Source organism: Lagenorhynchus albirostris, chromosome 16 (genome assembly GCF_949774975.1).
Source record: "Lagenorhynchus albirostris chromosome 16, mLagAlb1.1, whole genome shotgun sequence".
Lineage (NCBI taxonomy): Eukaryota > Metazoa > Chordata > Mammalia > Artiodactyla > Delphinidae > Lagenorhynchus > Lagenorhynchus albirostris.
The window spans coordinates 69,259,526-69,277,088 of record NC_083110.1 but is presented as its reverse complement, the minus strand read 5'-3'; the positions used below and the strand labels follow the sequence as shown (position 1 = coordinate 69,277,088).

Here is a 17,563-nt window from a genome sequence, read left to right as displayed (position 1 = left end):
AAGCAAATACCTCGCATGAGGAAATTTGATTTTACAGAAGTTTTTCAATCAAGAAATAAAGGAGTTAGAATACCAGCTTACAACTCTTAATCAACTACAATCTAACATTGCGCATCAGTCTCTGCTAAGAACATAAAAAGAGAGACTTGCAGGCATTACTTACTTCTGCTCCATGAAGAACACAAACCCACCTGTGAAATAGTGTTTCCTCCAAAATCATATCTGTATCTGATTAAACCTCTAAATCAGGATTTCTCAGCCCCCACAATGTTGAAATTTTGGGTCCGATAATTCTTTGTTCTAAGGAGCTCTCATGTGCATTGTAGAATATATAACACCCTCTACCCACTGGAAGTCCATAGGACCCACAAACCACTCCTACTTGTGATACATAAAAATGCCTCCAAACACTGTCAAATGTCCCACAGGCTAAAAAATACCTTAGTAGGTTTTGGAATCTTTTTATGCCGCATTCTCAAGAAAATTAGAAAACATAATTAAAAGATGGTTTTAATAAGATTTACTTAATTGAAATTAAGAAAATTCTTACATAAAATACAAAAAGAATATAAAAATTGAACCATAAACTATGTAGAAAATAATATTAATAAGAAAACATATCAAATGTAGGCAAAACAACAATTATAAACTATAAAAGAGAAGGACATTACTAAAGACAAAACCTAAAACTGATGAACTAGAAAACAAAATCAGTGGAAAGGATGAATAAACCCAAAGCCAATGCTATAACATGGGGGGAAAAAAAGATGAACAACAACAACAAAAAACTACCAATAAAGAAGCACGAGACCCAGAGATCTCAGTTGAATTTAGCTAACCTTTGAAGTTCACTTGATATTTTTTAACTATTCTTGTTTTAAAATATATACACTACCAAATGTAAAATAGATAGCTAGTGGGAAGCAGCCACATAGCACAGGGAGATCAGCTTGGTGCTTTGTGACCACCTAGAGGGGTGGGATAGGGAGGGTGGGAGGGAGGGAGACACAAGAGGGAAGAGATATGGGGATATATGTATATGTATAGTTGATTCACTTTATTATAAAGCAGAAACTAACACACCATTGTAAAGCAATCATACTCCAATAAAGACGTTAAAAAAATAAAAAAATAAAACAGCAATCTTGTCAAATTCAACTTTAAAAGTTATTACCATAGTTACACAATATGAAGTTAGAAAAGAAAAACAACAATTCAAAGGTCAATTCATCAGAAAAAAATAATGTAAAAATATAGTCTGCATTCATTTATACTGAAAATAATCCTAAATAAAATATAAACAAATAATATTTAGCAGTATCCCCCAAAATAATATATCATAACTATGTTTGGTTTACCCCAGAATGAAAAGATGTCTAATTAATGAAAATCTATTAATTCAGCTTCATATATAACAAGGTAAAGGAAAAAGTCACACATGATGAAATCTTGCAGCACACTAGTATAGACAGGAATTTTCTTAACTTGATACAGGGAATATTCTATAAATTATAGCAAACTCTCAACTTGATGGTAATGTCTACTACCATCACTTTGACTCAGCACTGAAAGAGAGATCCCAACCATCCCAATAATGGGATAAAAAATTGGAAAAGTGAGGAATAAAAGTTATTTGCATGTAATATAACTAACTGTATTTTAAAATCAAACATTTATAAACTATTAGAATTAATAACAGAGTTCACTGACCTTTATGAATGTCAGATCAGTACACTAAAATGAAGTTCATTTTACCATATCAAACAAATAGAAAATGTAGTTTTAAAAGATACTATTTGAAATAGCAACAAAAGTATTAGGAAATTAGTATTTTACATATCTAACAAAACATGTTCAAGACATGGACACATGAAATTGAACTCAGAGTTATTAGTCATAATAGAAATGCAAATTTAAACCACAAGATACTACTAATACTCTAGAATGGCTATAATCAAAAAGATAGACAATATAAAGTGTTGATGAGAATGCAGAAAAACTGAAACATATAAATTGCTAGTGGGAATGTAAAACGGTATATCCATGCTATAAAATCATTTGACAGTTTCTTGACCATAAGCATATCATCTAACCTCCCAATTCCACTCCTAGGAATCTACCCCCCAAAAATGAAAGTATATAGACTATCTAAATGTCAGCATTTTTCTAATAGCCAAAGCCTAGAAATAATCCCAATGTCCATCAACTGGTAAATGGACCAAAAAACAGTGATATATCCATATAATGTGATACCATCCATTAATTTTTGAAACTAAAATTACTATACTAACAAAGTAAAATAGAAACACCTTATGGACATCTCAATTGAGGTAGAAAAAATGTATGACATAAAAATCATCCATTCTTGATAAAAATACTCAACAGAGTAGGAATAGAAGGGAATTTCCTCAACTTAGTAAAGGCATATATGAAAAGTTTACAACATACTTAATGGTGAAAGACTGAGTGCTTTCCCTCTGAGATCAGGAACAAGTCAAAAATAATTGCATGCTTATCATATCTTTTTACATGATACCAGAGGTACCAATGCAATAAGACCAAAAAAAAAAAAAAGGCATCCAGTGAGAAAATGAAGTAATCAAATTCCATTACTTGCAGAACACATTATTGTCTACGTAAAAAAGATATGATGAAACCTACAAAATGTTTTTTTACCGAGAGATTTTGAAGAACTAAAAATCTCATACACTGCTACTGGAAATGTAAAGTAATACAAGCATTTTGGAAATTGTTTGTTTCTTGAAAGTTAAACATACATCTGCCACATGATCATTACCCAATAAAAGGATCTTTCAGTACAAAATCAGCACAGCTTTTTAGTAATAACCAAAATTGCCTCCCGGAAAAATCTATCACAAAATTCTATCTGTTCAAAATTTAATCATAATGAAAAAGATTACATCAAAATCCAGCTGAGTTTACTCAAGTTCTATATTTTGTTGCATGTTCAGAATAGATCTATTGCTGTTTTACTCTTCAGAGTAGAAAAAAATGCACCAAATATAATTAGAGAATATAGCAAGAAGACATTGACTTTCTTAGCAATATATATGGAGTTAAAAGATTTAAAAATAGAAATGGTAACATATTAATGACAACATCAGTTATTCAATATGAATTTTATTACCTGCAAAATCACCTGAAACTAATAAAACAAACCAACTATTTAAAATAAAAAATACAAATACTTACAATAACATGTTCCTCTAAGTGGATTACCAACATAGCGATTTTCAGAGTCACATCTGTAGAAATACAAAAATCTCATTTACTATTAAGCAACAAAATTCAAAAGCCTCATGCTTTTCCTTCCAGCAAAAAAGTAATTAAACTCTACATTAAAACATCTTAAAAACTACTATTAATTGAAGTTTTAAAAACAAATTTTCAAAAGAATTAATGTAGAAAGCCTATATATGGGAATGCATGAGAGAAGAAATAAGTGGAAAAGACAAACATACACAAGAGGAATATAGGGGATGGGATAAAAGTTTGGGGGATATGTATTCTCCCTTAACAATATGGGGAAGATTTTCAAGTCTGAATAAAGATTTAAAGACATTTTTAGGTAGGGGGAAAAGTTGTGGGAATTCATAAATCACATCTTTTTCTTACTTATGGTATTCTTTGAAATTAATATATTTTTCCCCAGTTTCTAAACCAATGAATCTGTATTTTAAAAAGACCTCCTCGGGCTTCCCTGGTGGCGCAGTGGTTGAGAGTCCGCCTGCCGATGCAGGGGACACGGGTTCGTGCCCCGGTCCGGGAAGATCCCACATGCCGCGGAGCGGCCGGGCCCGTGAGCCATGATCCCTGAGCCTGCGCGTCCGGAGCCTGTGCTCCGCAATGGGAGAGGCCACAACAGTGAGAGGCCCGCATACTGAAAAAAAAACCTCCTCAATTGTGTAATGGAGGAAAGTTTTCTCTAAATCATCCAGCCCTAAATTCAGGAGTTCAAACTCTAAATTCATGTAAGCAGATTATAACAAAATGAAAGAACACATGAGCGTTCAAACTCATGAATTCTAAGTTAAATTCTTTAAAACTATGGTTAACTATAGCAGTGGGAGAAAATCATAAGTATTTTGAAAATTTGTGAAGCTCATATTCTTTCAATCCTTATTTCTACAATTCAATTAAAATGACAATTAGTGACTAACAGATATATAGCTTGGCTTTGCATAATACTACTTCCTGGAACGCCATCCAAATTTAATTATTATAAAATGTACACAAGGGTAATTGTATAAAGTGACTCAATATTTAAATTATATGCAGAATTTTAAAAGGTGAGAAAATTCTTCCAAAAATGTCTTTAGCTTTAGTAGAGTTACTTAGAACTGAGAAATAATTTTAATACATATATATTTTAATTAATGAAGGGTCAAACAGTTGAGAATAATAAAGTAAATAATCAGTTACATTCTGAATGCAATTTTCAGTCATGTGCTTGATAATTTTTTGCATCCATGAAAAAAAAATGAGTTGAAGAGTAAATACTTTTCTACAGTAACTACAAGATTAAAGTAGAAATATATAGCCCTTTATACCACTAACTTTATTCTCTGGAAAAAAGGAACTTAGGGGTAATCTTAGGTTTTCTGTGACTTCTCCAAAAGTTACTTTTTAAATGTGTGTTATATAGTAGTTTTCTAGCTTTCGAAAATGATCATACTCATTACTGCTAGGTTAAGCACTTCAGAATCTATATTATTCCTATACTATTGTCCCTTCCTTTAGACTTACCTACTTAAATCCTATCACTTTGTACCAAGTATATACATAAAGGACTGATTTACAATACCGTTATAACTCCTTTTTCTCTCACAAAAAGTGAACTTGACTTGTTGCAAATGGGTATCACAATACTATTTTTAGAACAGGAAAATATTCAACATAATATTCCCTGCTGTGTTATGCATGGTATTCCCTGTATATCTTACTGCCTAAAATAGATGGCTTTCAAGTTCACATAGCAATCTAAGATGAATAACTTTGACAAATGACAAGGGATTTCAAGTACTTTTTAATTTATCTATGAGTTGACTTTAAGAGCTCCAATACAAACCTATTTTCCAATACGGAAGATATGAAGCTTTCATTTTTGTTATTAATAATTAGTTTATTCAAATTATATAATCATATATTGGACTGGAAATTATTGTAACATGTTTACCTTCAACATAATATAGTTTTTAAAAGGAATACTTAAAATTTTATTTTCTCCAGGGCTTCCCTGGTGGCGCAGTGGTTGAGAGTCCGCCTGCCGATGCAGGGGACACGGGTTCGTGCCCCGGTCTGGGAAGATCTCACATGCCACGGAGCGGCTGGGCCCGTGAGCCATGGCCGCTGAGCCTGCGCATCCGGAGCCTGTGCTCCGCAACGCGAGAGGCCACAACAGTGAGAGGCCCGCGTACCGCAAAAAAAAAAAAAAAAAAAAAAATTTATTTTCTCCAAAACACACATTTTCTCAGAAGGATGAAATTATATGCTCTTGTTTCGGAAGTAACTTCTGCTGGCTTTTATAACTCAAGCTCAGAATTTTGACACAAATAAGGAATTAACACCACCTTGTTAAAAATTAAACTCAGAGGCTTTATAGAGTTCTTGAAGGTGTCCGATATAAAAACGACATTCTCTTTTATATTTTCAAACTCAAGAAAGCAAATTAGAAACATACATTGTCTAAAAGGTTTTATATTAATAATTATTGAAAGAATTTTGAATGTATCAAAAGTATTTTCAAAATATATAATTATGAGTTGAGTGAGCTTAAACACCAATTTTTGGTATTTTAATTTCAGGTATTATTTAAAGAATCACCAGTGCTTACAAACAACTGGGGAAATAAATAGTTGCAGAGGAAACATAATGAAATTTTAGGCATAAAATTCAGCCTGAAAAACACAAAAGTAGATATAAATAAACTGAAAGATATTCCTCATTTTTCATTAGGCTATCTCAACATCATCAGGTTGTCAGTTCATTTCAATGACAATGGTTAATTTGATCTAATAAAAATTCTAATGAGCTTTAAAGGAGCTAGAAAAGTTGATCTTAATGTTCATATACAGAAATAAACATACAAGAATAGCTGGAAACAGCTATGAAAAGGAAGAGCTTTGAGGGGAGCTAGACTGAAAAGACATTAAAATATACTCAACATCTATAAAATTAAAACAGTATGGCATCAGTACATAAATAGAAAGATAAATGGTACAGAAGAGAAATTCCAGAAACAAAATTCCAGAAATTCCAGAAAAATCTAGAAATCTAGTATAAGATAAGCATAGTGTTCTGAATGACTGGAGTAAAGACATTCATCGTCTTAAATGGTACTGAGACAACTGGATGGCCATTTGGAAAAATACAGGATTAGACCCAATCCTCACACCGTACACACACACAAAACACTAAACATAACCATAGAAGTCATACCCCATCACCTTTGCTAAATTTTCTAGTTTAGAACCAAGTCACATGTCCTGCCCAGACTCAATGAAAGGGGATTATACAATAATGTGTGAATACCAGAAGGCAGAGATCAGTAGTAGTCACCTTAGGATCTGTCCACAATAATATTTTTGTTATACATAAAGTTTTTATTATATTTCAATACAATTATCTGAGATATGAATATGTACTAATCTAATTCATATCATAAATAATTTGAGTAAAAGTATTTGATCAAATTCAAACTCTGATTATAAGAGGTAAAGAGAATATGAAGGGAAAAGTATAGATATAAATAATAATTCTTTAAACAAATTAATATTGTACTATATAAATTACATTAAAAATAATTCTGATATGTAAGCTAAGTAATGTTTTTAAAATTCAGTATCTTAAAAAAATTTAAAAATTTAAAAAATAAAATTCAGCATCTTTCTGTATAAATATTAGATACAAACATTAAAATCCTCAGAAATCTTCTGCATGGCTTAATTAAAAACATAACTTCAAAGTATTTCTGTGTCTAAGCAAAGAGATAATCATCCTCTATTCCCACTAAGCAAACAGCCCGATTTTTTTATAAAACAGATTTAGGCTGAAATATTCATTAGGGACTTTGAAAGGGTAAATATTATCATTATATGTCACCTAAATAATGGTTACCATTTACGTGAATGACCACATTACATGATAAGTATCACTTTCTAAAAAACAGAACATAAAATAATTCCACATTTCTAAGTGTTAAAATATAGCATTTCATTTTGTTCCTATTGATTTAAATATTTAAATACATATACATATTTTATCACAAGATATAATTTTTCTACTCAGAAGCTAAAAAGAGGGACATCTAGTTGTTATAATTTTGAAATATCATAACAGATTATTTAAAACAGCTGAGAATCTGATAAATAAATTTGTGTTTTTATGAAAAATTATGCAAGTTATACATAAGGTAAAACACTTTTGCTTTGTTCTTCCTCTAAAGAAACCCATAAAAATAATACCATATAATATAAACAAAATTATGATATTAAGCACTATAATAGTATTAATATTGACACCACACTTCTCAGACAATGTATCCTAAATAAACAAAAATTCAGACATGAAGGTATGGTAAATACTGAAATAGAACCTGAGGAGATACAGGTTCTAGAATTGTAAGGCTGTTTATGGATTTCAAAGTCCAATAATAATAAACAGAAGTAACCAGGTAGTTGAAGACTACTAAAAACAGTAGGTTTTATTTTTTTAATGCTTAAAAGTATTGGAGAGCAAAAGAGTGAAAAATTACCAGGCCAGGATGCAGAGAAGAATGGACTCCCAGGACGTAGAATCATTTTGGGGATCCCTTTTTCGCCAATTATGAATAGGAACAGCATTTCACAGGAAAAGGATTGGACTCCAGGGCCACCAAAGGTTCATGAGTTTAGTCCCAAAGTGTAATCTTAGGTTTAAGGTCATAAAAAGGCCTTCCAGAGACTGCAGATCTACTTTGAACCATCCTTATTCCTGAAAATGATTAATGCTATGTGCCCTCAGACACAGAGCAGAATCAAATTCCCCTAAGATTTAACCCATGGTCTCATATTTTCTATAAATATATTTTGCAAATATGGTATCAGTACAAAATAAAAAAATAACTGGGCATGGAAATAGGTAAGAAAACAAGAACAGGAACCAGGAAAAACAAAGGATGATGGAAATAGAGCCATGGGAATTTAGATATTATCTAGGAAAAGCCAATGGCTTTAAAATAGCTATTATATTGGAGGAGATTACAGGCAAGATTAAAAATTTGTCTAAATTTTGTAAACTATAAAAGGCAATTAAAAACTATAACAGATTAAGAATAAGAATTTAGTCTGAAAAACTGGAAAATATAAAAACAAGAAAATGAAAATACAATAACCAAAATTAGGAACTGAATGGATGAGATTAACAGCAAATTACACACAGTGGAAAAACAAGAGTAAACTGAAAAACAGGTCAGGAGAGAGTGGAAAAATATGAAGATATAAAAGTTCTGGTGTTACTGGACTCCAAAAGCAGAAGACAGAGAGAATGGAGAAGAAGCAACACTTGAAGAGTACTGGCTGAACTTTCTGAAATGCCCAACATGATACATGAATAAATAATAATAATAACTAAGCAATCATAGTAAAACTGGTAAAACAAAAAGAAAAAATTCTTAAAGCCGAAGAATAAAAGAGACTTAGGATGAGATTAAAAATCTGAATAGTTTATTACTTTTAAAGAAATTCAATAGTTTGTATCTTATTTTAAAGAAGTAATTAAAACATGCCCACAAAGAAAAACCTAAAACCATCTGGACACCTTGGTGATATTACCTAATACAGGGGAAGACAAGGAAGTCTCAAACAAACAGAACCCCCCAAAAGCACTAACCATATGGAAAAGACTGATATATTGGATATTAAAATTAAGAACTTCTCTTCATCAAAGACATAAAAAACAGTGTGAAACCCATTCCACACAGTGGCATTTACCACACATATCAACAAAAGACATGCATCGAGAATGCATAATACATTATTACAAATGATTAACCAAAAGAGAATACTATAGAAAAGAATCACAAGAAACTTGAAAGAGCACTATTTCATAAAAGAGAAGTTAAATTGATGATTAAACATATAAAACTTTTATAATATTATACACACTAAACCTTTAAGAACTAAAGAACCACTTCAGTTCTTAAGAAAATGCAAATTCAAATTACAACGTATCAGTTATACATCCATCAGAATCCTTAAATTTAAAATCTCTTATAACACCAAGTATTGTCAAGAGGGTAGAGCATTAAGAAAATCATAGAGCCCTGGAAGGAGTATAATTTCATATAACAATTTTATGAGTTAATCCTCTAAAATTGAAAAAATGGATGCCCAACACAGACCTATCAAAAATGTATGCACTTGTGAACCAGGGGACATAGATGAGAATACTCATAAGCGCATTAGTTGTAATGGTGAAAAAACAAAACTAGAATTATCAAATCAAAAAATAGAAGTGATTAAATGAAGTGTGCTATAATCATACAATAAAATACTCTACAGCACTGTAAGTCATCAAATTATAGCTACATGGATGCAAGAATGTGAATATCAAAACATTATGATGAGTGAAATACACATGAAGAATACAGCAACAGACTAGAAGAAAATATTTGCAAAAAACAAATCTGATAAAAGATTGTTATCCAAAATATATAAAGAACTGTTAAAACTCAACAGTAAGAAAACAAATATCCCATTTAAAAAACGGGCCAAAGATCTGAACAGATATCTCACCAAAGAAGATTACAGATGGAAAAAAAAATCATGTGAAAAGATATTGCACATAGTATGTCATAAGGGAAATTCAAATTAAAACAGTGAGATACCACTACACACCTATTAGAATGGCCAAAATCCAGAATGCTGACAGCACGAAATGCTGACAGGTATGTGGAACGTGGAGCAACAGGAACTCTGTCTTTGCTGGTGGAAATGAAAGATGGTACAGCCACTTTCAAAGACATTTTGCCAGTTTCTTGCAAAATTGAACATACTGTTACCATATGATCCAACAATTGCACTCACTGGTATTGACCAAAAGGAGTTGAAAGCTTATGTCCACATAAAAACCTACACATGGTTGTTAATAGCAGCTTTATTCGTAATTGCCAAAATTTGGAATCAACCAAGATGTTCTCCAGTAGGTGAGTGGATAAATAAACTGTGGTACATCCAAATGATGGAAAGTTATTCAACACTAAAAAGAACGAACAATCAAGCCATGAAAATGCATATTCCTAAGTGAAAGGAGCCATTCTGAGAAGGCTATATACTATATGATTCCAGTTACATGACATTTTTGAAAAGGCAAAACTATAGAAACAGTACAAAGATCAGTGGTTGTCAGAAGTTAGGAGAGAGGGAGGGATGAAAAAGAGAAGTACTGAGGATTTTTAGGTCAGTTAAAGTATTGTGTATGATACTATGATGATGAATACATGCCATTACATATTTATCAAAACCCACAGAATGAATGCACAAAGCTAAAAGTGAACCTGAATGTAAACTCTGGACTTTGGGTGATAATGATGTGTCAATGTAGGTTCATAAATTGTAACAAATGTATCTCTTTGGTGAGGGGTATTGATAATGGGAGAAGCTATGAATCTATGGGGTAGGGGTATATTTCTGTACCTTCTGTTCAATATTGCTGTGAACCTACGACTGCTATAAAATTAAAGTCTACTTAAAAAGTCCAGATTTACAAAACAAGTCAATGAAGAGATTTTTTTAATTAACAATTTAAAGTCTTTGAAATTAAGAAACAATTTAAAAACAATTACTGGATCAAAATAAAATAAAAATTGAAATTACTGATAATTTAGAAAATATTTCACATTAAAAATACAAACTGGGGCTTCCCTGGTGACGCAGTGGTTGAGAGTCCGCCTGCCGATGCAGGGGACACAGGTTCGTGCCCCGGTCCGGGAAGATCCCACATGCCGTGGAGTGGCTGGGCCCGTGAGCCATGGCCACTGAGCCTGCACGTCCGGAGCCTGTGCTCCGCGATGGGAGAGGCCACAACAGTGAGAGGCCCGCGTACCGCAAAAAAAAAAAAAAAACTGATGAGTGATTAATTTGAAACGGTGAATAATTGTGTGTGTGTGTATGTCTGTCTGGTTTTAGTATGAAGGAGATGCTGGTCTTACAGAAAAGAGTTTGGAAGTGTTCCTTCCTCTTCAATTTTTTGGAAGAGTCTAAGGGTAGTTAACTCTTCTTTAAATGTTTTATAAAATGCACCTGTACAGCTGTCTGGTCCTGGACTTTTGATTGTTGAAAGTTTTTTGATTACTGATTCAATTTCATTACTGGTAATTAGTCTGTTCATATTTTCTACCTCTTCCAGATTGAGTCTTGAGAGATTATACATTTCTAGGAATTTATCCATTTCTTATAAGTTGTGCATTTTATTAGTGTATAATTGTTCATACTAATCTCTTATGATCCTTTGAATTTTTTTGGTGTCAGTTGTAACTTTTCCACTTTCATGTCTGATTTTATTTATTTACACCCTCTTTTTTTCTGGATGAATCTGGCTACAAGTTTACCAATTTTGTTTATCTTCTCAAAGAACCAGATCTTAGCTTCATTGACCTTTTATATTGTTTATTTTAGTCTCTATTTTATTTATTTATGCTCTGATCTTTACTATTTCTTTACTTCCGTCAACTATAGGTTGTTTTTTTTTTAACATCTTTATTGGAGTATAATTGCTTTACAATGTTGTGTTAGTTTCTGCTGTATAGCAAAGTGCATCAGTTATACGTATACATATATCCCCATATCTCCTCCCTCTTGCGTCTCCCTCCCTCCCACCCTCCCTATCCCACCCCTCTAGGTGGTCACAAAGCACTGAGCTGATCTCCCTGTGCTATGTGGCTGCTTCCCACTAGCTATCTATTTTACATTTGGTAGTGTATGTATGTCAATGCCACTCTCTCACTTTAACTATAGGTTTTGTTTGTTCTTCTTTTTCTAGTTCCTTTAGGTGTAAGGTTAGGTTGCTTATTTGAGATTGATTTGTTTTCTGAGGTAGGCTTTTATCACTATAAACTTCCCTCTTAGAAGGGCTTTTGCTGAATCCCATAGATTTTGGACCATTTGGACCACTGTGTTTCCATTTTCATTTGTCTACAGGTGTTTTCTGATTTCCTCTTTGATTTCTTTGTTGATCCATTAGTTGTTTAGTAGCATGTTGTTTAGACTCCACATGTTTGTGTTATCTGTGGGTTTTTTTTCTTTTGTACAATTGCCCATTAAAATATGCAGAGGTTAGGGGCACCAACCCGTTGCACAGTCAAAAATCCATGTATAAATTTTGACTCCCCCCCAAACTTAACTACTAATAGCCTATTGTTGACCAGAAAGCCTTACCGATAACATAAACAGTCAATAAACATGAAGTCTGTATGTTATACGTATTATAAACTATATTCTTACAATAGAGTAAAAGGAAAATGTCATTAAGAAAATCATAAAGAAGAGAAATTACATTTTACAGTACTGTACCCAATTTATCAATACCATAAGTTTATGTCATCTGTTCACGAGATGAATCATCTATCAGTACCTACATCAGTGTTGTCTTATATGGTACAAAGCACTGTAGATGTTGTATGTATTACTAACACTAGCCATCAGTAATGAAAAAATGTGAAAAAGAAATTTATATTTATTTACAAGTACAGCAATTCATGCTTTGATAACAAAAAATCAGCAATATGATTGTTTTATGGTAAAATGTAGTGTAATCAATAGGGCTGCTTCACAGTAGCTTAGCCTACACACTAATGAATGAATAATTATAAAATTTTAAAAATCTACAAACAATAAATGCTGGAAAGGGTGTGGAGAAAAAGGAACCCTCTTGTACTGTTGGTGGGAATGTAAATTGATATAGCCACTATGGAGAACAGTATGGAGGTTCATTTAAAAAACTAAAAATAGAACTACCATATGACCCATCAAGCCCACTACTGGGCATATACCCTGAGAAAACCATAATTCAATAAGATTCATGTACCGCAATGTTCATTGCAGCTCTATTTACAATAGCCAGGACATGGAAGCAACCTAAGTGTCCATCGACAGATGAATGGATAAAGAAGATGTGGCACATATATACAATGGAATATTACTCGGCCATAAAAAGAAATGAAACTGAGTTATTTGTAGTGAGGTGGATGGACCTAGAGTCTGTCATACAGAGTGAAGTAAGTCAGAAAAAGAAAAACAAATACCGTATGCTAACACATATATATGGAATCTAAAAAAAAAACAAAAAATGGTTCTGAAGAACCTAAGGGCAGGTCAGGAATAAAGACACAGACGTAGAGAATGGACTTGAGGACACGAGGAGGGGGAAGGGTAAGCTGGGACGAAGTGAAAGAGAGGCATGGACATATATACACTACCAAATGTAAAATAGATGGCTAGTGGGAAGCAGCCTCATAGCACAGGGAGATCAGCTCGGTGCTTTATGACTGCCTGGAGGGGTGGGATAGGGAGGGTGGGAGGGAGATGCAAGAAGAAGGAGATATGGGGACATATGTACATGTATAGCTGATTCACTTTGTTATAAAGCAGAAACTAACACACCATTGTAAAGCAATTATACTCCAATAAAGACGGTAAAAAAAATCTTTATGGCATACAGTATTACAGTCATATTTACAATACAGTACCAAAAACACTGTTACTTTCATTTAAAAACCACTCAGTGATGATAGGCTGATATGCAGTTTCTCCAACTATAAGAGAGAGAGGCCTACTGTACAGTAAGGTAATTCTTTGAAAGCAAAGTTATAAAACAGTAAGAAATCTAACACATTAATTTTATATTAATATCACTCACTTTATGCCTATGTAAGGATAGACTATCCATTTCAATACAAGTCTTAAACACAATGATCTACATGATGAATACTCAGATGATGATGGTGACACAAAAATGTCTCACACAGGGGCTTCCCTGGTGGCACAGTGGTTGAGAGTCCGCCTGCTGATGCAGGGGACATGGGTTCGTGCCCCGGTCCGGGAAGATCCCACATGCCGCGGAGCGGCTGGGCCCGTGAGCCTTGGCCGCTGAGCCTGTGCGTCCGGAGCCTGTGCTCCACAATGGGAGAGGCCACAACAGTGAGAGGCCCGCGTACCGCAAAAAAAAAAAAAAAAAGTCACACACAGTTCTTGTCATACAGTTATTAATTTTCACAGGAAAGCACTCACACATACACAAGAGATAAGTTGATTGACTATATGGCACGATGATTATTTACTATTCATTAAGTGGAAGTGGATCATCTTAAAGGTCTTCATCCCTGCTGTCTCACGCTGAGTAGGCAGAGGAGGAAGAGGTGGAAGAGGGGCAGGGGAGGCAGGCGAGGCAAGCACACTAGTGTAACTTCACAGAAATGTACTGTGATTTCTGTCGGACTTTTCTTGTTTTTTCATTTCTCTAAAAATTGTTTCTATACAGTACCTCTCCTCCACCGTTTGCTTTAGTTTCAGCGGCCATATCACAGAAGGCTCCAATGTCATGAAAGAAGTTAGAAGTAGTCTTGAATAATCAGAACCCCATGTCAAACGGTCTAATGTCAATTTGTTTTCTGGTGCTGCTGCTTCTACATCTTCTTCCTTACTGTCTGGCACTGGTTCAGAAGCACTCAACTCCATCAAGCTGTCCTTAGTTAATTCCTGTGGTGTGGTATCTATCAGCTTTAGAATTTCTCCGAGATCCGTATCTTGAAACCCTTCAACCCCCACCTTTTTTAATTTTTTTTTCTATATTCGCAATCTCTTCCACGATTTCCTGTCTCTGTCATAAATCCTGTGAAGTCATGATCATCTGGACAGTTTTCTCCAGCAGGAATTTATTGGTTCAAGCTCTGTAGTTCTCACAGCTTTTTCTATAACACAATGGCATCTTCCAGGGCAAAATCCTTCCAGACTTTCATGATGTTCTCCCTATCTGGGTTCCCCTCCATAGCACTGACAATCCTGTGCATAGAGTACTGTGCGTAATGAGGCTTAAAGATCCTTATGGATGCCCTGATCTAGAAGCTGAATTAGAGATGTTGTTAGAAGGCAAGTAGACCACTTTGATGCCGTTGGTGTTGAACTCATGGAGATCTGGGCGTCCAGGGGGCACTGTCCGATAGCAAAAAGAACTTTAAAAGGCAGTCCCTTATTGGCAAGGTACTTCCTGACTTTAGGAACAAAGCATCAATGGAACCAATCCAAAAAAATGGTTCTCGTTATCTAGGCCTTCTTGTACAATCAAAAGACAGGAAGCTGATATTTCTCTTTTCCCTGCTAGGCTCCTGGATTAGCAGCTTTATAGACAATGGCAGTCCTGATCATAAACCTGACTTCATTTGCACAAAACAGTTGAGTTAGGCTACCCCTTCCTGCCGTAAATCCTGGTGCTTTGCTTCTCTTCCTTACTAATAGAAGTCCTTTGTGGCATTTTTTTCTAGAATACAGCATTTTCATCTGCATTAAAAATCTGTTCAAGTAGATATCTCACCAATGATTCCTTAATGGCGTCTGGGTACTCATCTGCTCCCTCTCAGTCAGGAGAAGCTGCTTCTCCTGCTATCCTGACATTCTTTAAGCCAAACCTCTTTCTAAAATTATCAAACCATCCTTTGCTGGCGTTAAATTCTCCAGCTTTAGACCCTTCATCTTCCTTTTGCTGTAAGTTGACATATAATGACTTCACTTTTTCTTGAATCATATTAGAGTCTATAGGTATGCCTTTCTCACAACAATCCTGCACCCACATAAGTTCAATTTTCAATATGAGATTAAAAGGTATTATGCAATGAGTACAAGGTTTGAGCACCTTCTGGAGTAGCTGCAGTGATGGCTTCACAAATTTCCTTCTCTGTTTTTTACAATGGTCCTTATGCTGGATTCATTTGTCTTGAAATGGCAGGCAACTGCAGCTGCAGACCTCAATCTATAGTACGTATCAAGCAATTCAGCTTTTTCCTGTAGTGTCATGACTCTTCTCTGCTTCTCAGGAGCACTTCCAGTATCCCTAGTGGCACTTCATATGGGTCCCATGGCTTCATTTAATGTTTACAGTATTGCACTAAATACGATGAAAAATACACAAGAACCACGAAAGCTCACTTTCACTGTGATGTGCAATTTACTGGAGAGAAGAACTGCTCATGCAGATATGATTAGCGTCACAAGGCATTTTAAGTGGATACTCAACACTTAAACGCAAAAGTATGTGTGCATACTTCAAAAGTATGTGTGCGCCATTTTCCAGTGACCAATTATGTACTAAATGGCTTGAGGTCCCACTGGATAGAATGGAGGAGAATGTATTGTATTGATGAGATGGCATGCGTGGTTCCTCAAAGGAACCCAACCACTATTTTAACTGATGGGCTCTGGGAATCAGAGATTCAAATCAGAATCAGGAAAAGACTGAAGGATCACAATTTTCTACTAAGGCAGCTGACATCAACCTTCTGCTTATTGGTTCATGATTTTTTCTGGTGATACAAGTCCAACAATAATCTAGTTGGCTGCCAATTTAGCTCATCCCTCAGAACTCAGGCATTTCCACATATCCCTGCTGACCAATACCCCCTGATGGTCATCTGGTCTTGCTGACTATTAAGGTAATTATATCTATATTTAAGAGTTAAATGTCACCACCTGGCTTCTACTGTTCTGGAATCCTGACATACACATTTTCACTAGAGAGCCCAGCTGACTGGAATCATTTTTACTGTCTATCAGGACCTATAGAGAACAGCCACCACTGAGTTCCACAGATTCCAGGGCTCCCCTTACTGCTGTACTCCTTATGGTCCTAGTGAAGGAAGTGTTCTGGAAGACCTCCAAGAAAATATAGTCAGTTAATGGGCAGTCTGATATTATGTAATACATGCATTCCAATACATCCAGCTTCCTGAGTTTCTGACCCCAGTGCTCAAAATTTCCCAAGACAGTTCCAGCAACTCCCACCTCACTAACTAGAAGCAAGCATCACGTCCACACTTTAAAAAGCCATTAGCAACTCCACGTAAACTCACTAAGATATGAAATCCTGAAATATAGGAGAGTGACGCCGTATCAGTATAGTCTCCCTTCTCCAGTCTTATATCCCATGTCCCCAGGTCCAACACCCTCACTGTGCACTCCTGATTCCTGCCTCTGCATACTTGCCAGGCTCTGCAACTTTCTGAGTGAATAAGCTATCTCTTCCTATAGCAGAGACTGTGTTTTCCCATTCATGCTACACTGAGACCTGATGCTTCTTACTGATCTGAAGACAATAAGTAGAGGCAGGGGACACTCTGGAGGAGGACATCTTTTTAGGAAGCATAACCCTCAGGTGAAATCTTTGCACTGTGTCCAGAGAAAAGGAAGCTATTCTACTCTAGCAAATGACAGAGGGCTACTTCTGTCAGGAGTGTTCAAGAGAATCTAGGATTCAGGGTTCTAAGGTCATACTCATAAGTATCTCCACTGTAGGCCTC

At 34.8% G+C, this 17,563-nt stretch overlaps 1 protein-coding gene across 1 annotated transcript in view; it reads right to left on the bottom strand.

The window, feature by feature from the left end:
• Positions 1-17,563, bottom strand: part of ATRNL1 (attractin like 1) — a 679,297-nt gene that overhangs the window by 452,434 nt on the left and 209,300 nt on the right. The window contains exon 21 of the mRNA XM_060125653.1: positions 3,214-3,266. Within this exon, the coding sequence (XP_059981636.1) occupies positions 3,214-3,266 (53 nt within the window). The remainder of the gene's footprint in view (positions 1-3,213; positions 3,267-17,563) is intronic.